This window comes from Embiotoca jacksoni, unplaced genomic scaffold (assembly GCF_022577435.1).
Source record: "Embiotoca jacksoni isolate LCO1_2020_lvr unplaced genomic scaffold, fEmbJac1.0.p SCAF_21, whole genome shotgun sequence".
Classification (NCBI taxonomy): domain Eukaryota; kingdom Metazoa; phylum Chordata; class Actinopteri; family Embiotocidae; genus Embiotoca; species Embiotoca jacksoni.
In genome coordinates, this window is record NW_027185352.1 from 5092349 (window position 1) to 5118046 (window position 25698).

Genomic DNA, 25698 nt, shown 5'->3' on the forward strand with positions numbered 1-25698 from the left:
TCGTCAAGTTGTCTTGAAGCAAAGGCAGGTTGTTCTTCCGAGTGGATGTTTTTTTTTTTGCTGCAGTGATCTCTCTCATGTGTCGCCGTGTCCTCCTCGCGCTCCCCTTTACGCTGCCTCATCTCTCACTCGCGGCTCCCGGTGACCATACGAGCATTTGACCTTCACACACACTCTCTCCCCGAGCTGTGCCCCCCCTTCACTTGGCTGTAATTCCACATTTCTTCATACACTCTACTTCTCCATCCTCCATGATGCATCAGCTGTAAGACACAGAAACGGGTCACGTCTCTGTGAGGAGTGTGTGTATGTGTAAGTGTGTGTCTGCGGCAACCGTACATCGTCTCGGCAACGGCAGCAGGTCGGCAGGTGTGAAATCTCCACTGTTTGCCGTCGGGGCGAACATGCGCCCCGGGGCATGATGGGTGCAACCAGATGGAGCGAACAATCTCTCCTCGCAAGTGACTGAATCCCCCTGGCAACACATCACACACCCCCACCATCTCCCATTTTTCTTCCGTCTCCCTCTGCAATCTTTTATTCTCCTCTCAGTGTGAGCTGTCATCTCCAGGTTGGCTTGTGTTACGCAAGGGACCACATTGTTATTGAGTGTTTTTTAGCTGAGAATATTTTTCTCTCACACCAACAAAAAGCACAAAAGATAACCAATATGACTTCATATATAATGTAAAAATATGATAATAAAAAGAATAATTGTAGACACAACGTCCTGGAGTGATTATTGGCCAAATCGAAAATTAAAAGGGTAATTAGGATTGCACTTCATTTGACTTTTAAGAGGACAAATTTCTAAGCAGTCAAATTTGGTGCAACGTAGGCTAAAATATAAAGAATATTAGCCACTAGTATGGATCAAAAGCTCCAAAAACACTGGACCTTACACTGCCCATCATGCAACACTGTGCAACTCTTTATAGTTTGACTTTCTGTTTAAAAAAAAAAAATTGTCAAGATCTTGATATCGTCAACAGGATTCATTTTTAGAGGTGTGTTTAGTTTGTTGCGTGTGTACAAACACACGCAACAAACTAAACACTAAAGTACTACTGTACCAGCTGAGCAGATGTTAGTTGGAAGCTGTGAAACAACAAACGAATGGACGACGAGTGTGTGACTAATCTCAGCAACAGAAAAGTTCAATTGTATTATCTGCTTCTAGTCGCTTTCCTTTCTCCCCTCATCTCCGTACATTCAAGAAACAGATTCACAAAACGTGTTTACCACAGCAGTGGTTGGACATATTATAATCATAGAGTGTATGCAAAAATCTAAGTTTTATAAGTGATGCCAATGCGGAAGTGCCTTAAAGTGCAATACCACATAGGGCCACTAGGGGCTGGCTCCAAAATGAATTACATATCAGTCCACAAAGAGATGATTGAAGGTGTGCCTGGTTTGATTGACAGGCCTTGGTTACAGTCAGGTTTCCGATACAGGTGGGCGAGTCAGACCCTCCTCTTGCTCCTTCACAGCTCGTGAATTTGAATCTAATTGCGTCTTATTTTAAACACGAGGAGAGAGAAAATCTATGACATACAACTAAAGTCGCTTGTACGGCAGATGTCGCGGTTATGTGGCGTGCGCTGTAACCACGGACTGCATGCATTTGTGCCACCTCTAAAATTTGCCTGTTTATGAAGATGGACAACACAACACTACTTCGTCTTACTGTACGAAAGGGAGGCGAAAATATTGCAGAAATGGGTGCTGCTATCTTGCGCTGACATTTGCAAATTGAGTTGGCGCCGTAGTGATCAGGTGATGGAGATGCCATATCAATTTCCAACCTCCTGCCCGGCCAAAATGTGAGCACAAATTTGTCAATTTGCCCAACCATTGTAATCATCACTGTCTTGAACACCCAGTACTGCTACTGCACAGACTCGGGTTGCAAATGATGGCACTTGTGACATTTAAACTGATTTTGCTGCGTAAAATTGGTGGAATGCCGCATTAAATCTAAGCAGGACAAGATGGTGAAATGTCAAAACATGCAGTCTAGCTAAGGATGGTTGAGTCATATTTTAATATGTTGTCAGCCTTGCTGTGATCATCTGAAGTCCCCGCTGATTTAGGTATACCTTTCACCATTTATAGGTGACTGCACTCACCTTAACACCCACATCCTCAGATCTGTAATCACCTTTTGTTTAGAAGGCAGAAAACAGTCTCAAGATGAGAGGCGAACTGCATCAGATATGAAATGTATCTGACGCACTGAAGTAACAGATGTAGCCTACTTACTTCAGCATTCATTTTCATGAGCTACTTGCTCCCAATACTGGAGATCCCGAGTCAAAACTATTGAGCTGATAAGTTTAAATTATTGATACAACATACTGCACATGAAAGAAGAATCAGGCTGCTGAAACTGACACAATGAGATCAGCTGTTAGTAGAAAAAGGCTCCCCACTCTGTTGAACTACTAAGATTGCAGCAAATTAATTACATGGTCATGGACTAAACATCTTAAAAGCAAAGTAAACAAAATTATTTCAATGGGCAAAGATATTTGTAATTTCTACTCCTAGAGAATCAGTATTGGACTTATTCATCAGGTGGACAAACAAATGGTAACGTTACTCCATGTCTGTCACATGTAAATAGCCCATCGTTTAGCAGGTATCGTGTAAAATTGTATTGAGAGGTGAGCATTATCTTCACCTTTGAGAAATTGAGCTTTAATTATGCGTTTGAATACATTTCCCATTTTGTTCCAATTCAGAGCTGTCAATTCCAACTAAGCTCCACTGTCAGCCACGGGAAGCTGTAAAGGATGTCATGAGGAGCCATTCTTCATCTCGGCAAATATTACTTTGAATTCATTATAGTTTAAAGAATAATAAGTACAAAGTGACTGATAGAAAACGAGTATGATGAGCAAACGAGGATAGCAGCCAACAGTAAAGTATAAAAACTAACGATTATAATAACTACGGTAAGCCAACCATACGATAACCACATGCTAATATAACTACTTTAAGCGTAAATTGGGCAGGGAAGATAACACGTGAAGTGACACCAGATAGGAATTTAAAGCACCGGTGTTTAAACTGGCCCAAATTTGAATATCATGGTCTGTATTTTTCTCTCCTTATCAAAACAACAGAACAGTTGTAGCCTCCAGGAGGGCGAGTGGTTAAAGGAAAATTATGTAGATAACAAATTCTTCCTTTTATGAATGAAAACTTATAAGATATTGTACCTGTCCTGTATTTGACTGTCAACTTAATTGTGTCTGACTGCTTAATAAGGAAGGGGGACTGGGTAAAAGGCAACGACTTGCAAGCTAATGAAACATTTTGTGTAACAGAGTTAAACGGAGAACCGTCTTTTGCACTTCTCTCTGTTTGTGCTGCCTGAGCTTCGGCACCATGCGACCTCAGTTGCGGTTTAAGTTACAGAGTACCTGTTAGGCTGTTAAAGTTTGATGGATACATTGTTTGACTGGCTACTGTCTCGGCACAGCAGCAGGATGTAGGCTAACCTGTGGTGTCTTAGTCCTCCGAGAGCCAATATTTATAGTAAGCAATTCTCACTCCCATTAATGAGATTGCTGGAGTGCTGTGGGTGCTGAGGAAACGGGGTCGGTGGTTGTCTTGAATACAGGGAGGAGAAGTTAACAAGCTAGTGCTGTTGATCCCCCGCAGTCATTATGCAGTACATGTGTGTAAGAAGTGCAAAATAACACGCTGAATAAGCTCCTTGTCTCAAGTCTATGGAAGCCCATTTCTGCCAGTAAAAAAAAAAATATGAAGAAAAGGTTGTCGTGATTAGAAATGGCCAGCATTTACATTATTGCCCCATAACTAAGTATGCTTACATCAACACCCATGCATCACCTGTATACAGAGGGAAGATGTATGTTCCGACAACTAACTTTACACTGGAGTACGACTTCACATTGCTGCTGCATTTGTTTTTGATGCTTTCGTCTAACCAAATATCCAGTAAGCCTTCAATTTCATCGCGAGACCGGAGCGAACCTTAATGTTAAAAACTGGCTATGGTTCACCACTGTCTATAATCCCAGACATGCATCATTATTACGAGATCATCCGTGTTGCTTAATCTGTGAGACATTATGATGTTTTGGCAGATCAGTTTATACCATTTTACTGGATGAAATTCTGATTTATAAGTCAAAATTATGACACCAAAAGTCAAAATTATGATAAAACCATAAAAATGTTGATTAAGTAGTCCAAATTATAATTTTTTTATTTAGATTAAAAAGTCAAAATTCTTATTTGATTTGATTCAGATAATTGTGACCATTAACTGTAAATCAAAGTTTTGACCTTTCATAATTTATTTTTAACATCATGACTCTCCTAATCGTCGCGGCTACAAGCGGCTGAATTGAGTTTCCTCCGTAGGGTGGCCGGGCTCAGCCTTAGGGACAGGGTAAGGAGTTTGGACATCAGGAGGGAACTTGGAGTTGAGGTGCTACTCCTTTGCGTCGAAATGAGTCAACTGAGGTGGTTTGGGCATCTGATCAGGATCCTCCTGGGCGCCTCCCTCTGGAGGTTTTCCGGGCATGCCCAACTGGCAGGAGACCCCGGGGAAGACCCAGGACACACTGGAGGGATCATATCTCCCAGCTGGCCTGGGAACGCCTCGGGATCCCCCAGGATGAGCTGGAAAGTGTTGCGGGGGCGAGGGAAGTCTGGGTCAGCTTGCTTGGCCTGCTGCCACTGCGACCCGACCCCGGATTAGATGGAAGATGATGGATGGATGGATGGATGGATGGATGGATGGATGGATGGATGGATGGATGGATGGACTCTCCTAATCTTTTCACCTATTGGCAGAAATGGGCTTCCTTACAAGGCTAATGATGCCCTGAATGATCACCTTCACCTTAGATTCACATGAATGTTTTCCAGCGTTGCCCTCTCTGACCACTGCTGCTCCAGTTTAGAAAGTAGGCCTATATCATGTATTCCAGCGAAGTGAAATGTTTACTACCACCCAGAGTAAAGGAAGAGGATGCTGAGCACAGATTTTTTTCACTGGCATGAAATTTATCATCTTTCTTCTGCCTGCAACGATGGACTCCAATGTTCCAAAGCATCAACAGCTGATTAAAATCCAAGATGTACCCCAGCCTCTATCTCTCTACCTGTAACTACGGCTCAGCAGAAAAATTAAGCTGAGTCACCTTTACTGTCAACAAAAATTCAGCGCACATACCAGACAGCCACCTTCTCGTCACTGAAGACCTCCTCTCCAGAGGACTGAAAGTAAGAGAACAGACCTGTTCAGACCGAGTTCATTGAAGCAGTTTTGTTAAGCTTTGAATAATTTTTCCGTTCAAGGGACAATGTCTTGTTGACAAATAGACCTAATTAACTTGTTCCCATGGAGAGTGTGTCTTTTGAAAGTCTTTCAAGGTTAATCCTTCTTAAGGAGGTAAAAGTTGCAGAGTTTTCTTCTTTTCTTTTCTTTTTTTACTTTCGCAGATGTTTCTTTCTCACATGATTTATTCACTATATTCCTGCTCCTCATTTCATGCCACATTTTGTAAAATGTGTGGTTGTGAGAACGGTTATCCTGCCCAGTTCTGTGAACCTGTTTTAGGAATTTATCGCCAGCCTTATACTGTTATCTGTTCATGAAGCTTTTAGCTCTTTTCAAGGCTAATTCAGTTTGTATTCTGAGTTGTATATTCTTTAGAGACATTTACAAACCTCCTAGCTGCAGATGTTAGTATCAGGTTACTACCATGGTTATGCTGCAATGGAGAACTACCGGATTTCACTTAAATTTAAATCGCTCCCCTTTTGCATGAAGTACAAACCTTTTTTAGCTTCTGCATTTGTTTCTGCATTACGCAGCCCACTGAACATGCTCAGTAGGTTTAATACTGGTCTCACACTTCTTAACACTCTGCTGCTGTCAAGTTCTTGTCAGAATGGTCACGGGCCAACGGTTACCATTAGCAATAAACAGATAGTAGTGAGTTGGTGTTGACTTTGTGCTTCCTCACAATGCAGTGACACTAATACTGTATATCAATGCTGACTGATAGATCAAGGCTGATCAATACAGTTGACTCAGTCAATACTTTGCTGCCAGTTGCTGACATGTCTTGTACCAGACTTTTTGTTGTGCCTTCAAAGTGAGAGCAAATAAGAGGTTGCAGAAGGACAAGAAGCAGTACCAGAGGACTACTAAGGTATCAAAACACAAGGAAACAATTTGTAATGAACTTCTGTGTGTCCTTTTAGGTGTGAGTTTATCTCTACATGGGTCTGAGCCCCAGCGGCAGAGCCCCCACCGACACCGAGTCCCGCTGCAGCCTTCGGCCTCCGGCTACCAGGCAGCGGACAGACCTCTCGCCTTCCCCTCCTGTGGGAAGGCCGACATCATGGAGGAGTCCTTGGCCGAAGCCCCCGATTCCAGTACTCAAGACGATGTGCCTCCACTGGGTGAGACCCACTGCCACCAACAGGGCCTGCAATGTCTGTTCACTTCTGGTACCTTCCAGTTTCAGTCATGGCCCATTATCAAGAGAAGTCAGTGTTGTAGAGCGCAGCTTTCGGTGTGTACAGCAGGACTGTGTGTTTGTGTAAGAACTGAACCCTTAGACCCGTGTATTTCATCACTGTGAGCTAAGTTGACAGCAAGGTGGTGGTAAACATTTTAACTAATAAATCATTATTACCTTATAAATAAAGGTAATAAAAGGCCATCCCAGTACAAATAAAAACCAAAAGTTGTAGTGGATGTGGCCGCAGCTATGCTTACAGTACATAAACGTGTTCAATATTTGTGTTTATTGATCAAATCTCTTCCCCCTACACATGAACTGTCCTTTCAGAAGTTTAGAAAATGACTATTTTTGCATCCTTATGAATCTTGATTCAAGATAAAAAATATATATATTGTGAGATGAGACAGCACAGAGTAATCAAGTGATTGATCCCGTATATAGCCTAGTAAAAGGATTAATTTATTGGTAGTATCCTCTCTAAAATATTCAACATTTAGCTTGAAGCTGCATGAAAGAATATTTCATTGTGAGCATGTGTCAATCTATTATGTGCAATGTAAAAGGTGTTGCTTGCAGTGAATTACCATCTTACTCTGCAGCTTTCCTCAGCATTTTTAAGCCTTTTAGCTAATTGTTTAGGCTTCAACTTTAATGCTTTGATTTACTCTAATCAGTGTCGTTTCCAATAAGAGCATGCAGTTGTTTTTAGAGAAAGTTTTCTAAAAGCCTTCTACAGTATGTGTTAACTGAGGGGGGCTGAGGGGGGCCAACATTAGATCAACTTTAGATAACTGCAAGTGTGTTTCTGCGTCCATTCCGTGTTCGCATTTTACTGTAATTGCACAATGTAATTTCACCCACTCCGCCATCCGTCTTCCCTCCAGCTGTGAAGGACGTTCATGTGCTGCTTGACAGGGAAAGATCGGAGGGCATTAGCAGCCCGTCCAAAGACGATGACTCCACCCTGCAGAACCCGGGAAATCACAGCAGCCTTCTCGATGACAACACAAAGTCTGATTCAGGCGTCCCAGAGGTCAGTGGTGAAAGTAAAGAGTCGCTGCTCTTTCCAGTCCCAGTTAAAGATATGTGCTTGTTTTAGACAGTATTAGTCTTATGACAGCTCGGGTAACACCCACTTATTCATCCACCCAAGTGGATTAAAAGGGATTTAAAAAAAGGTAAATGACTCTTCCTATTAATGGCCAGTTATTCTTTTCTGATCGTCTGGACGTGTGTCTGTCCTCAGGGGAGGAGCAGGTCCAGCGGCCTCTGCTTCAGCGATGGAAAGAGTCGCATTGACTACATCCTAGTCTACAGGAAGTCCAGTTCGCAGTCAGAAAAGAGGGAGATATTTGAGCGGAACATCCGTGCAGAGGGCTTGCTAATGGAAAAGGAGGTAAAGTATTCAGCGACTGGTGTTTCTCACCACTGGAGAGCAAAATTTGGCTTCTTCTGTGTTCATGCACTAGTCACCAACTTTGTGTTCCTGATGGTGCTGAGCAAGTAAATAAGTGAGGCTTATTAAAGGGAGGCACCCAGGAGGCATCCTGATCAGATGCCAAAAAGTCCAATCGATGCAAAGTAGTAGCGACTCCACTCCAAGCTCTCTCCAGATGTTGGAGGTCCTTACCCTATCTCTAAGGCTGAGGCCGACGGAAAGTTATTTCAGCAAATTGTAACCATGATCTTATTCTTTCGGTCACTACCCAAGGCTCATTAGCACAGGTGAGGGTTGGAACGGAGACCGACTGGTAAATTGAGAGCTTTGCCTTTTGACTCAGCTCTCTCTTCCAGAGCCTGCTTTACTGCTGCAGCTAAAAAAAAAAAAAGGCTAATACACATGACACATTGTCATCTGACCCATTCATGATATACAATACTAAATGAAGCACCTTTAAAATGTGTTTAAAATGAGCGATTGTGTCTGGCCAGCAGAAATCCAGCTTTGATTTACAGGAGCATGTGATGAAGGAGAGCAAAAATATGATCATATTTTCAAAGATGTAACCACTAAAGTCGATGAACTACTCAAACTTGAATTTATTAATAATTTAATAACACACCATGTTTGTCTGTTGCCCTTCGTTTGCATAAAAGGTCAGATTTAGCCACAATGCAGCTCTCCCTCAACTGGTAGGGATTAAATGTCTTGCTCAAAGGCACCTCTTCAGGGCAGAAGTTATAATCATGGAGCCTCAAGATGAAGAGTGGGGTTTCATGGCCAAGTTGCAAAGCAAAAATAGTGCAGTTCTTTAAAACCTGATGACTGCAAATAAATGAGAAGCATGATAGGTTCCTGCACTTCGGCCAACCTGCAGCTGCATTTATAATGTACAACACGAGCAACATCAATACCAATCCGTGTGGAGAAGCTATTGAATGCTCAGTCCTATAATGCATGTAATCTCAATGGCCAGATTGCTGAATTTTTAAAATGCTCCGAGCCTTTGTGCCGGCTCTCATAGCCGAGTGCTGTTGTGACATTCACTGGTGAGCTACCACTCAATGAGCCAAAACAAATGTGCTGATAGCCATTTTCTCTGCTGCTGCCTCTTATTTAGCATTTCAAGTGTCACTTGAAAGAGTGGAAAATGTGGCTGTTATGATCTGTGTTAACTTCAGCACTGTTTGCTGATGCTGTGGCATCAAGGTCACCATTATCTAGAACATGCAGGGGAAGACATTGGATGTTATCGCCCTCAACCTTCAGCTCACTCATGTTTCTTGGAGTCATTTAGTTATTTTTAGTTCCCTGCAGTTAAATCCTGATTCATGTACCTTCAGACAGACTCCTACTTTACCAGGCAGAGCAAACAGAAAGAAAAAGTATCCCTAGAAACATACTGATTTTGCACAGCTGGTGCTGACATATTTCACTGCCCTCCCTGTTTTTATTATCTTATCTTATTTGCTGAAATTACATTTTTGTTTGTGCGTGTGTGTGCGTTTGTCTTCTTTACAGGCCTCTTTAACAAACAGTGACATGATCTTCCTCAAGCTTCATGCGCCATGGGATGTTCTCTGTCGCTACGCAGAGCTCATGAACATTCGCATGCCTTTTAGGTGAGACAAAATTTCTTATAATGAAAGAAAAAAATTAAAGGTACCCTGCGGAGTCTCCTTGTGAACAAGCAAAAGTTATGTTTACATTCAGTGTCTCAATAAAAAGTTTTAAAAAAAAAGTGTTAAATGCATTTCCTTCATCATAAAACATTTGCAAAGCTGATCTTTTTCAATCTTTTAAATCCTACATTGCTTTCATCGACGTTTGCTTGCTTGTAGTCCACTTCTTCGCTGCCTATGTCACTACGTTGCTGTGTTTCTGTGCGCATTATGGCCACTAATTGTCGATCAGCAGAATAGTGTTGATCAAAATCAGGAATTTTTATTATGTTTTAATACACAACAGAAACGATTTATGCGTATTAGTATCTATTATGAATAGCAGTGATATGAACAGCATGACAAGCAGAGCGACTACTCCAACAGCAATAGAAGCAGTATTAACAATGCTAGTAGCAGTAGTACTCGTTGTTATTACTCTTATTATGGAGCTACATTATATAATCCTGTCATACGTTTATTTTTTTTTCCGTACCCCCCATGTTGCAGAAGGAAAATATTTTACATGCACCGACGCCACAAGTTTATGAGCAGGTCAGTGTTCAGTCTAAGAAACTACTTGTGAGTTGAGGAAGCAAAACTGTGCTGCTGCAGCTTTAACGGAAAGTTCTCTTGCAGGATGGAGAAACGCATCAACAAATTTCGTGGCTGGCTTCCTCGCAAGCCCATGAAGTTCGACAATAACACCCTACCCGACCTGGAGGAGAATGAGAGCTTTACCGCCCCCTTCAGTCGATCAAGAATCCACCAGTGAGTTTTTACAGAACTAAAACTCAACCCTAACAAATGGCTTGAATTTTATCTTACACTGCCAGCTGGTACATTTTCCATTTCCTCTTTTGTACTTTTGCCTTTGGAAATTCTGTCTGCATGCAAATTGGCACGAATGCACACATAGAAACGAAATGGCATTTACGGCAGACAGATTTGTAATAACTGGTTTGTTTCACTGCAGTTTCATCATCCACAACAAAGACACATTTTTTAACAACGCCACCAGAAGTCGCATTGTCCACCACATCCTCCAGCGGGTCAAATATGAGGAAGGGAAGAATAAGATGGGTGAGTTTTTGTCTGGACGTGATGAAAATGCCAGGAATAGTCAAAATGGAGTGGAAGTGAAACGGCGGGGGAGCATTAACTACAGAGAACATCTGACATTTAGTGTGTTCATTCATTGAACAGGGTAAGCAATAGTACAAAAAATATTCAAATTTAGCATATTTGCAGCCTCTATGATTTTTTCAACTGTGGTGGTGAGTTCAAAATGGTTCTTCAAACTCCTTCATAATTATCTGTTAATTACAGATTGATAGTTTTCTCCATTCTCCATCAGCAAAGTGAACAATAGCTTAGTTTACTTAGAGAACAACAAGCACGCATGTGCCAGGGTAGATCAAGCGACATGACTTGGAAGTTACTCAAAAAAGTTGTAGCTTCCTCTTATTCCATGCACGTCATGACGTCCAACAGGAGCAGTCTCAGACCTTTTTGATTGCCCCGTGTTAAGAGAGCTTGATGTGGTCAATTGTGGTATTGCAACAAAAATTTCCCTGCAGCCTAAAAAGCATTTCACATCCATCAGAGACCACTAAGAACGATCTGTGCAAAACTTCCAACTGCAGGCAAGCTATTTTTTTGACTCTTTCTATTTTTAATTAAAATCCATTGGGTTTCATATTTTCCAATATTTCCTGTCATCCCGGGACCAATGTAGGAAACTTTATTGAGTGAAGCGCCTTCGACTGGAGTAAAGGCTCGATCAGTTACATTTGAATTTCAACAGATCACGTTCAAGCAGTAGCTATATTTTTCAATACAAATGTACAGTACTTGGCATCTCCTGCACTGCCTGACTTACAGCATCGGGCGTCTCTGCCTCTTCTTTCATGATTTTCTCTTTTTGATTGCAGGGCTTAATCGTCTTTTGAGCAATAATTCATATGAGGCAGCCTTCCCTCTTCATGAGGTAATTCAGCTGCTCTCCTTAAAGCCATTCAGTCATTCAGTTCTGCCACCTGTTTTGAAGTCATCACTGCTTGCTCTGACATGCACAGTATTGCTGGTGATTCCATTTATTAATATTACACCAACACATGCTGTAGATTAATAATCTATGTACATATGTATGCACATTTTTACAGGGGAGCTACCACAGCACAAACTCCATCAGAACACATGGAGCAGAGAACCATCGGCACTTGCTGTACGAGTGTTGGGCCTGGTGGGGGGTTTGGTACAAGTACCAACCGCTGGACCTCATCAGGTAACTACAATCAGACAGCAAAATTTCAAACTATATTTAAAATCCAAACATGTAGCAGTGCAATAAATACAGTTCATCAACGCCTCCATCTAGATTTATTTTTTATCACAACCCAATGGAATAAGCTGACTTTGAATAGAGCTCTCTTAACTGTGGTAATGGTTCATTGTGTGGGATTTAGTGGGATGTATTGGCAGAAATTTAGTATGATATTCATAATTATGTTTTCATTCGTGCATAATCACTTGAAACAAAGAATCGTTCCGTCCACCCAGAAAGGACAAACCAAGCTGGCGTACGAGAGGGCCTTTTATATTTTTTTGTGAGTTTCGCGGCCAACGTAGATTCTTTGAAAGACACGACAACCAATATTTCGGTACTAAAATTCTTCAAATGTGACTGTACTAGTTTTCTATGGTATGAAATGGAAGACAACAAAAATATGTTGAGGCATTTGCAAATGAAGGTGGAGTAAGAGGTCCGCTTCGACTGAAATTTCAGCAATCTGGCCATTGTTTATGAATACATTTTGTGTTTGAGTCTTATGATCACGGACAAGTTACTGACGATCAAAAGACAAAATGCAAACAGTGTCACAGAGCATTTTGGACGAAAGGAGATACCCCAAAATTATACACCTTGTTTTGTTAAGATATCAGGATGTATCTGCTGTTTTACCAGCTACAGTATCATTTTATTTGAAGTATTTTTTAAGGCTTTTCCCACCGAAGAATGAGGCAGCCCTGTTCCTCTTGTGCTTGGCTGTCGTTTCAGGAGGTATTTTGGGGAGAAGATTGGTCTTTACTTCGCCTGGCTCGGCTGGTACACTGGGATGCTGTTCCCTGCAGCTTTGGTCGGCCTGCTGGTATTTCTGTATGGTCTTTTCACTGTGGAGCACTGCCAGGTCAGGTAAACACACCTCCTCTCTTTTTCGATAAAAATATGCATCCCTATCGAGCCGGCAGTCATATATTGAGTTGCTACAGGAGCCTTATCTGCCTCGAACTGTTGCGTTTTTTTGCTGCACAGATGGTCAATAAGTATAGATCAGACAGTCAGATAGTTTGTGAAAAGGTAGCTTTTCTTAATGCAAAACTAATTTTACATTATAGATAAGGCTACGGTGGGAAATTGTCACCTGTGACTGATAAAATTGAATGCAGTTTAACTTGAAGGAAATAAAGTTTCTGCAGGATTTTTAAAGAACCTAATTTCATCAGTCACTTGTATAAAAACTGTACAGATATACAGAACACACTTAAATGAAGTTTTGTCAAAGTTGTCCTACTGCAGCTTTTTCTATGTTACTCTGAGGCACTTTGACGCTTCCTGGACATTGTAATACCAGCTTCACCAGAATTTGTTGTCTGTTGTTTTTCCAGCAAAGAAATCTGCCAGGCCACTGACATCATCATGTGCCCCATCTGTGACCAGTACTGCCCCTACCTGAGACTGTCAGACAGCTGCATCTACGCCAAGGTACTGTCACCAGAGGAAAAGGACGAAATGTTCCGAAGAGCTGTAAAGTTGTACACTTTGTCAGCGTATTCATGGAACATGTGTTAATGTCACAACCAAGTGTATCAGTATGTGGTTTTAAGTTTGTGTTGGAGAGTAGGTCTTTCAATAAAAAATGTAGTATTCAGAAATTAACATTAAATGTTAATGTCTTCATGTTTGTATTTGAAGGTCACCCATCTCTTCGACAACGGGGCAACTGTTTTCTTTGCTGTATTCATGGCTGTTTGGGGTAAGTCTCTTCGCTAAGTCACTATTTCTGCACTTTAAACATGTGACACCTTTTAGAAACACTTCAAGATGGTTTAAGAAATGTGAACATTTCAAACCTACATTAGTAGACTTTTTGCCCTTAAGAGTGGCAAAACAAACACAAAATAAAAAAGCAAAAAGTTGCCTGTTCACCCAAATGCACCCAGCAAACACACCTGGTGACTGTAAGTCAAAGATTAACTCCCCTTTTAGCTCTGTTTTGGTCTCCACCAATTACTGAGGGAAATATCTGGATCTTTCGCAACTAATTTCTTTAATGTGTTGTGTGGTGTTGGGAAGGTACTGTAAAGTGGATTTATCATAGATTTTTTTCATGAAAACAAAAACCTGCTATTGCTGACAACAACAAACAACAAATATTAAAGCTGAAGGCCATGAAACCAAAACAATGAGCTGAAAGATGCTAAAACAGAACTAACATAAGCTGCTGATTTGGTGATATATCCAATGTGGTTTTTTTTGTGGGTTATCGATGCGTTTACATACACGGTCATTTGAGCCATTCTTTATATAAACAATTTTATTAATGCAGCTTTAACTTCATTTTCTTTATCATTGAACTTTGAAAAAACATCAGAAAGACATCTCCAAAAATCTACCTACTATCAAAATGTTAAAAGAAATCTCACATTTAATTGCTTTTCATGTAACCTAATTTTCATTGTGTAAAAGCCAGGTAGATGTATCAGGTGCTTTCAGCACTGAACAAGGTCCCAGTGTATGGAAGGTCCACCCAGAGAGTCTGTGGCGTATTTCTCCACTGCTGCAGCCTTGGCACGTGATGAAGCAACAGCAGCGTCATTACAAGGCCGATATGTGGGCGGTTTATAAATGTCCGGGTGAAAGAATGGGGGGTCTGAATAAATACAAAAGAAAGGAAGATGAATCCAAAATCACTCCGCTCGCAAAAAATACAAGATACAGCTGAAAAATATTATTTTCTATCCTGTACAAACTACTTGATTTATGTGCTCTTTGCCACTGTTCAACTTAACATGGGGAGAAGATAAGAAATTCTCTCCTTTCGTGATATCTCAAAATATTTAATTATTGATATGTGTTGCAAAATATTCTACACAAACAGACCTGGAGGTGTGAAATGTGTAGCTTGTATTTTCAGCATTGCATTGCAGTTACATTAAAATAAAAACAGTAATACAGTCTTTTATTGGATCTTGCCATATCATCGTAAGCTTTTAGGATTTGTAAATTTCAGCCCAACATAAGAATAAAAAACTCCTGCAGCACAAACTCTCACCAATGAGCTTGTTAACAGAGTCTGGGTGTTTGAGAGCTTCTCGTACTCTGTTGTCAAGTATCCAACATCTCACCAGGAAGAACAGAACTAAAGACAGCTGCAGGGCAAAGGTCAACACGCCCAGCACGATGATGGTGTTGTTAACTGTTGAGGGGTAAAGAGGAGAGAAGAAGTACAGAATTTAAACCTGTACATAAGCTTAAATCTAATATACAAAGGCAAGGTACTGAAATCCAGAAATGAGAGCACGTTCCTGTGGCTCAGTGTTGCGTTACTGTGTGTTAATAATTTACACACTCGGACATATTCAGACAATTGTCCTCATGGCAGTTGAAACCCAATCTGTTTTTCCACACTCATACATGTTTTATGGTGGATTACAGCTACAGTGGGACTGAATTAGAAGTTGTATGTGTGTCTTTAAAGTTTTAGATGTTACTTGTCGAGCAGTTTGGCAAACTAGATTATCTATACTTTAAAAATATAGAACCTTTACTGAACAGTCATGGGAAATGTTACAATACCAGCTGATGAAGGCTGTGGTGTTGACTCCCAGTAGGTGACCTCTGGCTGAGAGAAGCCCAGAGTCAGGTTCTGGTTCTGGAGGAAGCCCATCAGACAGATCCGTCGCTGCTCCAAAAGACTCGCTGTGCAGGCGAGGACAGACATTTTCATTTATTTACTTGCAGGGCAAAGACTACATTTTTCAAAAGGATCAGGTCTGATTTGTGTTTTGTTATAGTTTGGCTTTGAAGAGAAGTTAATGTGACAAAGAGTAGTTACTCATGTTGTATAGTATTCGTGAGGTGAGTGCAACCAGTCCAAAAGGGGAAAGAAAACTTGGAAGTGGATGATGAAAACAGCACAACTCTCAGTCCATTCAAATTCAGGTTCTATTTAGCAAAAAAAATGTTAATGAAACAGACGCAGAAAAATCCCTGTGAAGTTCATCAAACACTGTTTAGAGCTGAGGGCAAAAAAAAAAAAATCACCCGTACGACCTCGGACCAGCTTCACAGCACGACACTGGCATTTTCTCCTTTCAAACACTGGAGTCTACCACCGGTTCAGTAAAGCATGAGCTGGGCTGGACAGATTCCAAAAATATATTTAATATTTTCTAATTTTATTATGTTTTCCCTGCGCAGTTCACTGAAAAAAAATCAACAGGGAAAAGATCTATGATGACGTGTGTGTGTGTGTGTGTGTGTGTGTGTGTGTGTGTGTGTGTGTGTGTGTGTGCGTGCGTGCATGCGTGCGTGCACATGTGTTCTGCTCTGACCAAAGATAAACAAAATTCACATGACTGCTTTTTTTTGGTTACAACTCTTGTCTTATCAGAACTCAAGCATTTGATTACTGATGGCTATCATCTAAGGGAAACTCAGTGTAGAAAGATTGGACTGATTGTATCAGCAGACACATTGGCAGTGTGAACACACACACACACAAGCAAGCCGCGGTGGTTTAGGGGAGGCAGCGGTCACACATATGCCATGCAGGCAGTGTGTCCCAGGCGTTAGCCACAGCAGCACGTAACAGTACAGTGTGGAAGGAAAGAGGCAGCTTTGTCTGTGCAGCTTTGCACAACCAATAGAAACACTGAAATTTGTTTTACTTTTCATGACAGTATAAACACGAAATTAAAGTCAATTTGCATTGGATTAAATTCAAATAAAGATTTCTAATCTGGCTAGAGCTGTGTAGAAACCTTTTTTCAGGTGTGGATACTGTATGAGTTTAAAGGTAAAGACATTTTCAAGGTATTACCACTGAAAATAAACCTGCTTATGTAAAATGCTATCTTAAAAGGGAATTTTTATCACAGTAATGTGATAATAAATGTTTATTATGGCATGAAAAGGCAGAGATAATGTATCTTACTTGCACAATAACTTTGACAGCCCTTAATTAAGTTACATGTAAGAACATGTTGAACTTTAACTATTACAAAGTCAAACCATTTGTAAGAGACAGGTTTTCTTTTTTTATAATAATGGCAGCCATGAAATACTGCTAAATAGCAACATATTTAATTTATTTGTCATTATTTATGAAAACTATAAAAAAAAAAAAAATTTAAAAAATGAATGGAAAATATTGAGAAAATGTGTATGGTCAAGGATATACAGCTCAATAAAAGATCTGAGACTTCATTCAGCAGGGTAAAATATATAACAAATATATATACAATGTATACACATATTAGACATTGTACACGTAAAGATCAACACACAGACTAACAACAAGGACACCTGTAATGAATCTGTGAAGTGGAAGTATAAAGCTGTTTTCACAGCTGCCGAGAAATGCCAGAACCCAGCCTGAAGTCTGCAAACACGTTCGAGTTTACCATTTTTATAAAAAAAAAAAAGTCTAAAAGAAAGTGTATGTTCTGACCTTGTAGTTACTGCCTCTCCGTGCTGTTGGTGCTGTTATCCAAATGAATATATTTTTGGGTTCAACTGCAGCAGAGAATCCACTCAAATCCCTTCATTAAGGCTCCTCAGACGAGCGCTCCCCTGCTGGCTCCCCATGGAAAGCGGTGCCCTTCTCAGGCAGCTGACCCTTCACTTCCAAAACATCTTACTCTACTGTACGGTCAACAGGGACCTGGACATGACAGAGAAAATAAACTAAAAGTGTGTTAGAAATAATGACGATCAAGGCTTCTTTTGAGAGTAGGAATACTGCTGCAGCTTTCAGAGGAGAGGCAGGTAAATGTGTGCAATAAGTGAGCTATCCGCAGGACTTTGTTCAGCAAGACCTGCCCTCCATGCCTCAGTACATGGTCTCTGTGAGCGACCTGTCTGTTTGATAAAGAATAAATGTCATCATGCATTGTAAACACTGCTTCAAACAGCACTTCAGTGCGACTCTGCCTCATGACAATCAACACGGACTGATTATGTCGCTTTTATTGTGCCAGTTTTAACAATGGATCAAATGACTGTGTAATATACAAAGAAGTCACTCGTGTTGACAAACCTACAGAGAATTATCAGCCAACTCTGCAGTTCCCGCTGTTATATGGTGCATTTTACAATCTTTCAGCTCATTGTTTTGGTTTGACGACCCACAACAATGTTGTTTTGATTTACTCTTCCTTCTCTCATTAGACTCATTTCTTGCAAAAGCAGATTGTGGTTTAACAAAACACAAATCAAGCAGCAGGCAGAGAAGGTTTACGACCAGTCAACATTGGGTAGTATTTTGTAGCTAAACATTTTCCTCTGAGGATGGTGGAGACTAAAAACCGAGCTAAAAAGTGTAGGAGAGCCTGAAATACATTTTGGATTTATATTCATCTGGTGGGCACAAACATTACTCAAAAACAATGCTAATGTTTTCCATGTCTGCTGGAAGTTAAGTGGGTAAATCTTTGCCGACACGTTAGCTATAACCGCTTCATAAGGTGATAATGTTTCAATAATGTGTTGTTTATAGCTTCTTCCACTACCCCCAAGTGGACAGAAATAAAACAGAAAGAAACCTTACAGCCATAACAATAAATCAGAAAAACAATTAGAGCAAGCAAGTACGAACTGGAAAATAGTATGCAAATGTTTTACCAAAAATTAAACAAATAGAATATTGGCTCTTCTTGAGAGACAAGTATCTAAAATCACAATCATAATGGGGAGTATTTAGGAGGAACACACATGGTCACGTATACTGACCTTATTTTATTCATGTTCTCCAGCAACAGTCTTCCTGGAGTTCTGGAAGAGACGCAGAGCTGTCCTCGCATACGACTGGGACCTCATTGACTGGGAGGAAGAGGAGGTGACGTATTTACTGTACTTGTTTCTGTACCTGTTGCCAAATATGATGAATGATGAATGTTGGGGAAAGAATTTAGGAATAAAAAGACAAAACCTTTTATATTTCTATTTAGATCTCTTTGTTTGCAGTTCAATTTAGATAAATTCCTCCTGAACTTTGACCTCAAACAATGATGCCCTCACAGCAGGTCTGCCCTGGAAAAATGCTTCTCTACTCCCACCTTTTATTATTTATTTACCTTCATTAACATAGTCTGTCTCAAATGAATGTATGACTCACTAATAATGTACAATTTTAACACATTTGTAACGAAAGCTCAAACAAAACCCACACAGTCCTCATACTTCAGCTGGTGAATGTGATCTTTGAAGGCCTTCCCTTTGTGGGTGTGAAAATGACTCAGAATCGTCTGCTTTGTACAGAACAGATGACGAAACAGATGATAAACTCAGATTCTGGTATTTGGTCAAAGTGGCTGTGACTTAGTTATAAACTCGTAGTTTCAATGACATAGAATTAACTTCTAAGCACAATATTACCACAAAGAATGCTGATAATTGTATGGATCCTCAAAGTGTTCAGTATTTAATACATTCTTTTTTATAATGTCACTATAGGTCTACCTTTTTAGACTAACAGCATTTGCCCAATTTAGTCAGAAATGTCCATCTTTAGTGGTTTGTGCTAATATTTAACTCTCTGTTTGCAGAGTTGTCAGATTTTTATTGGAAATAAAATTCAAATAAGAATTAACCATATATGTTAGTCACATAATAGCATGATTTAGCACATATGCTGTATGTCTAGTGTTTTTTTCTGGAAATCATTTTAGTTTATATTTGTTCCACATTTTGCAGTTCATCATTTTCTTCCACTTTGCCTCTACTTTTAGAAATACCTGATCTATAGTACTTCATATCCGATACCTACCTAATCAAGCCCTTCACTTTATTAGCTGATTTTTCTCACAAGTCGTGTCCCTTGTCGTTCAGGAAGAAATACGCCCCCAGTTTGAGGCCAAATACTCCAAGAAGGAGAGGATGAACCCCATATCTGGAAAGCCCGAGCCTTACCAGGCCTTCACCGACAAATACAGTCGCCTCATGGTCTCAACGTCCGGAATTTTCTTTATGGTGAGTTTCTTGTCTAAATAAATATGAGGTGTGCCACTCTCACCTTTATATTCACCCTCTCTTATAGAGCCTTATTTATGCAAATAAAAAGCCCTGTCACCACATTTCCCCTGTGTAGGTTTAAATATTTTTTGACAATTGAATTTTCTTACTTATCCAACATGTTCTTAATTTTCATATCAGTTGCTATTTGTTTGCACAGGAATACATTTTTGGCAAATTCTGGATAAACAAAATGCGTCAACTGTTTACTTTGACAGCAGCATATTCTCAAGTGTTATATGTAATAGACTTCTCCGAATGAAAGTTATAATATATCTGTTTTCATGGACAGTATATTGTAAAGCACTTGATCATTTATTTGCTTTCCAAGTGCAATTCAAAATTGATATTTTTTTTTTTTTTTTATTAGTGGTCTTTTTTCATGTCACTATGATGTCACAGATACTGATTGTGATCGCCGCCGTTTTTGGCATCGTCATTTACCGCGTGATCACCGTCAGCACCTTCGCCGCCTTCGGCTGGGCTCTCATCAGGAACAACTCTCAGGTGGCGACCACGGGCACGGCAGTGTGCATCAACTTCTGCGTCATCATGCTCCTCAACGTGGTGAGTTTCTGCTGTCCATGGTGGTGCAGAGATACAAAATGGTGTCGTAGTTAAATTCATTTCAGGAGGCAAAAATCATGACTCAACGAAAGATACTGAAACACAAAAGGTTTTTTGTGTTGCTTTTTGTACATGTAACGGCCAAACTTTCATACATATAGTTGTGCGCATACATGTACATATCTATATAGATATATGTATATCTATATATATATATATATAGATATATATATCCATATATAAAAGTATGTATGTATATATATATATGTGTGTGTGTGTGTGTGTGTGTGTGTGTGTGTCTATATCTATATGTATATACGTATATATTTATATATTTTCTCCTGGCAATATATATACATATGTTTGTAACTCAGTTGTTAGACAGAAATAAATTACTCTCTTAGTCAAATTTTTAAAAGTGCAATTAGAAACCAATTGAAGTTCTCCCTGTTTTTCAGCTCTATGAAAAAGTTGCTCTCCTACTCACAAATTTAGGTAAGTTGGCTGAACCAGATCTGATGTTCTAAAGGCTAAAACGTGTGTTGATTATGTTTACTACTACTGTACACAGGTGTTTTCAGTTCAAAAAATTGTGATTGTCATCAAGTAAACTCTTAAATCTCATTAAAATCCTCTTGTCTGTATGCAGTTTTGACAGACTTGTGCTAATATAGATATTTTGCTTTTATTTGTTTCTCCTCATCCCTTCTTTTCTGTGTGTGCCGCCACAGAGCAGCCCAGGACAGAGTCAGAGTGGGAAAACAGCTTTACTCTCAAGATGTTCCTTTTTCAGTTTGTCAATCTCAACAGTTCAACTTTCTACATCGCCTTCTTTTTGGGGAGGTGAGTCACAAACACAGTGCCGCATGTGCCACTGCAGAAGTCACGCAGTCATGCAGTGATAACGAATATAACCGGGGTGTCTGTTTTTCAGGATGTACAAACTAAATGTTTCACTGTAGACTTGTGGGCCTGCGCCTTAAATTAAAATGACCTTTAACGTATTACTTAAAACTGTTATGACAACTCTGACCTGTTATCAAGACGGGAACTATTTTATCTCATGCCGCAAAGAAAATTACGAGATCTGGATCTCATAGTTATTACAAAAACTCTTGTAATTGTCAGAAAACCAATTCATAAATACGAGCAAATGCCAAATTGGAATGTAGGGCAGGAATTGTAATGCATGGGTAAATAGCTAATTCAACATACTTATTTTCCAAAATGTAAAGTCCAAATACAGATACACAATAAATGGGGAGCAAAAGGTTGTTCTCATGGGGCAAGGCGCTATCACAAGTGTACCACATAAGACACAGGACACTGTATCACGGGGTGACCTGACAGCCAAGAGTTTCGCGTGCATACGCCCTGACCAGGCAATTCCCATGTTAAATTCCCTCCTCACTTTCCCCTCATTTCCTCCTCGTCAGGCTCCACTTTCACTGTCAAATAAAAGTATTAAAATGGCCAAAGAATAATCTTAAAAAGAAGTCATCATACCACACATGAAAAAGTACAATTACAAACCAAAAGGTGTGACCGCAGGCAATTACAGTACATTGCGCATATAAACAGAGCCAACATTTATTATGTTAAATCAGGCAGCACTATGGTCTCTTTCCTCTCAAGTGTGATGATGATGGAAAACCACCATAACCTTTCTCGGGATTGTGATTATGAGATGGTGTGCTATAATTACAGGATTGGGTCTTTTGGGGTGTTTTTTGTGACTGCAATGTGCTCCTGTAATATACTGAGAATGTAATGAGAATTTCAATGTATGATGGTTTAGTTTGGGTGGGTATCCTGCCCCTTACCAACATGTGTGTTACTGAAAAGTTGTATCATGGGGTCACTGTAGCACATCCAAATTCAGCGATAAAACTCAGACATTTGGGGGAAGCAGAAATGTAGACGTGTGAGCCAACTGAGAAACAATAAAGACAGATATGATATTATCACTCAGACAAATAGCTAGAATCTTAGTGCATCATAAGACTGATTTATTATTGCCGAATAGAGCTCCCCAGGGGACACAGAGTGGTCTCAGCTCTTACAGTGCCAGAAAAGTCTCAATATGAAGATTAGAAAAATCTCAAACCTGGTTTTATGGCACCCACTTCAGAGACTTTTACAGTTTTGACCACCAGATCCATTTAATTACATTTACATCTTAGAGCAGAAAGATGTCTCTGCTTTATTAAGCTTGAAGTGAAGCCGGAAGCGTAGACCTGAGAGGTTGTCTTTTTTTTCCCGTTTTATTTTATGTGATGCAGCAACTCCTGTTGTTGTTTTTTTTTTCTTGGTTGACAGATTCACAGGCCGGCCTGGTGCATATCTACGTCTCATCAATCGCTGGAAACTGGAAGAAGTGAGTAATGACTTTGCTTTCCCCCTTGGGGGAATAACAGCAAAGCATTATGGATCCAAGTATTTCTAAATTGGACATTAAGCTATTACTGTATGCTCGACCACCATGCATTTAATCCCCATCAGCAGTAAGCAGTACTTATGGGAACACGCAGGGAAAATAACACACTGAAGAGGTCTACGGGGACAAAAGGCCTGAGTCGACACTTTTAGGTGCTTAGCTAATGTGCTCCCACTCGTGTTCCCATGGCTGCAGAAATGGAAAAATTCTCTGTAATGTGACATGGACAGGACAAGTGTTACCACGCTCAGCCTTTGGTGGCTGTGCAGAGTCATGAGTGCACTTGAAGAACTTACAGCCTTTTAATGCACATTTGCAAAGCTGCTGAGGTCATAATGCCTGTATAAATAATAATAATAACAATAATAATAATAATAATAATAATGACTCACCAACATAACATGGGTCTAATAGACAGAAACAACGGGTGTTTCCTAGTGTGAGTGATGCTTATAAAGACTTTATGCAGTAATGCAGATTGCCTCCAATTTCTGCTTACCTTTTAGAAATGCCATTGTTAGCGAGGGCTCCAGTTTGATTTGATCATGTCTCTGCCTGTCCTGCAGTGTCACCCCAGCGGCTGCCTCATTGACCTCTGTATGCAGATGGGGATCATTATGGTGCTAAAACAGACGTGGAACAACTTCATGGAGCTCGGCTACCCGTGAGTTCCATTTGTTTTTGGAAACCTTGCAAATTAAATCAAAGTGTTGTGTTTTTAGTAATGCTAGCAATGTCAGTCAAGGAATGGCAAAGTCGGGCTGTCGGTTTGTCCACCATTTTGGTCCAGACTGAACAGACACTGGATGTATTGCCATGGTAATTTGTCATGGTCTCCAGGCAATGAACAGTGCCGTCTTTGTTGATCCCCCACCGTAGTGCCACCACGAGTTCATGAGTATGGGAAGAAATGTGTCAGTAGAAACTGACTTTTAGTTTGAATTTGTATTGTTTAACTTGAATAGTTGTATTTAAAAACTGAGCCTTATTTTGAAAGTCAATTTATGAGTTTTGAAATTGAATTTGTTATTTTGGATTCCACGAAACTTGAAACTGAATGTAGTTTTATGAAACCGAGTTAATTTGATCTAAAACTGTTTTTGATCCTCACTGAAGATTCATCTCTCTTCAACATCCAGTTCTCCGAATTCAAATTCAGTCCTTGCTATTCAGTTTCAGTTTACTAAGAAACACATGTAAGAGGAAAGATGTACAGATTCACAGATAAATGTGAATTTTCAGAGAGGATCAAATACAGATTTAGAGTGAATTGATTCAGTTAAATATTATTAATTTGATATTATATTGAATATTATATACTAGTTCCTAGCTTATAGGAATTCAGTTTCAAACTAATAAATTCAATTTAGTCATTTTTTAAAATATAATAGTTTGGTGGATTGTTTTTTAATACTCACACATGTTGATATACTCAACTATTCATTTTAATGCCTAGTCAGTAGGAGTATTGGTTTTGTGTAATTCACAGCAGTTCCAGGTGTCAGTCATGACTGAGTCAGTGGTCATCAGTGACACGTCAGGGGGTCTTCTCAACTGATAAGACCCCTTGTGTCAGCACAAAGGCAGCAGCAGCAGCTGATGGGGGGCAGCTTGCATTTTGATGACAGTGAATAGGACTCCTGAATGACGTGATGGCATGTACCTTCCTGGGAAAGCCCGACGACAGCATGGGAACACGGGAAGGCAGTGCTCAAGAGTTCCACTTCATTTGCTCTCGCGAGAACACGCGGCCTACTGAAACCTTTGATTTTCAATAAACCTACATTTCATCAGACTCCAAAGAGTCCTGCGTATGAATTTGATGACTGCAAGTGGTGTGAAGGGAGCGGGGCATCCAGGCTGGCGAAGAATTTCAACCACGATAGATTCAGTTTTATTAATGCAACTATTCAAACTGAACAAATCATAGTTAAACATAAGTGATTCAAATTCAGTATAGTGACATAAGTTTGACACTTGATTTTGAATGACTTGTCGGCAGTCACCCAATATTGTTCAGACGTTCATGTTCTCGTCAGGATGAAGTTTAACTGCAGTAAAAACTTCTTGGTCTTCCTCGTTTCATCCGATTTGTGTCCATTAATTTAATGTTTGGTTTATGACCAAATCAAGTTAATGACATTCCTGTTAACCTCAGCTGTCTTTGTATGTAATTCTATTTAGCATGTTAGCATTTGTACGGCACCACAGACCGACTAGCTTGCCTGCAGGCTATTTAATCCTATATGATATAATTCTGACCAATCTGTAGATTATCCACACAAACATGAGTAATTCCACCAAATAAATTAAAAGATACATATTGTACATTCATTCAGCAGCAGTCTCCTTGATCCTAGAACAACTGGACCGGGTGCTGTATAATCAGAACAAACTGAATGACCGTCTATCCGTTCCATTAGGTTGATCCAGAACTGGTGGACGCGGCGGAGGCTGAGGAGGGAGCACGGCCAGAACGCCAAGGCCCGCTTCACACAGTGGGAGCGGGATTACAACCTGCAGCCAATGAATGCCTACGGACTCTTTGATGAATACCTGGAGATGAGTATGTTGCACCTCAACACAAACCTTCACTTTGCATGTTTAGTGCTGATAAACCTCACGGACAACCTTTAAAATGAATGTTGTATTTTAAGGTTATCCTGAATGCACTTCAGTTTAATCTGCTATTAAAGAATTCCCTTAACCTTCGTGTTGTCCTCGGGTCAAAATGACCCGCAGCTGTGTTCAACCAAGTTCTATTTTATTTTCAT

The 25698-nt window shown here is 40.1% G+C and overlaps 1 protein-coding gene across 4 annotated transcripts in view; it reads left to right on the forward strand.

Annotated features, from left to right (window-relative positions):
• The window catches only part of LOC138202490 (anoctamin-4-like), a 45647-nt gene that overhangs the window by 14745 nt on the left and 5204 nt on the right, over nt 1-25698 (forward strand). For 2 of the 4 annotated variants that reach the window (XM_069156516.1, XM_069156518.1), the window contains 20 exons: nt 6256-6456; nt 7406-7554; nt 7768-7917; nt 9484-9584; nt 10134-10178; nt 10263-10394; nt 10600-10706; nt 11558-11613; nt 11789-11910; nt 12685-12819; nt 13293-13389; nt 13600-13660; nt 18663-18745; nt 19738-19878; nt 20323-20487; nt 20946-20982; nt 21219-21330; nt 22807-22864; nt 23491-23588; nt 25348-25490. In XM_069156516.1, coding sequence (XP_069012617.1) covers nt 6256-6456; nt 7406-7554; nt 7768-7917; nt 9484-9584; nt 10134-10178; nt 10263-10394; nt 10600-10706; nt 11558-11613; nt 11789-11910; nt 12685-12819; nt 13293-13389; nt 13600-13660; nt 18663-18745; nt 19738-19878; nt 20323-20487; nt 20946-20982; nt 21219-21330; nt 22807-22864; nt 23491-23588; nt 25348-25490 — 2193 coding nt within the window. Of the gene's footprint in view, nt 1-15; nt 5269-6255; nt 6457-7405; nt 7555-7767; nt 7918-9483; nt 9585-10133; nt 10179-10262; nt 10395-10599; nt 10707-11557; nt 11614-11788; nt 11911-12684; nt 12820-13292; nt 13390-13599; nt 13661-18662; nt 18746-19737; nt 19879-20322; nt 20488-20945; nt 20983-21218; nt 21331-22806; nt 22865-23490; nt 23589-25347; nt 25491-25698 lie in introns of those variants that run through there. The other 2 variants (XM_069156519.1, XM_069156517.1) reach the window with 2 other exon arrangements.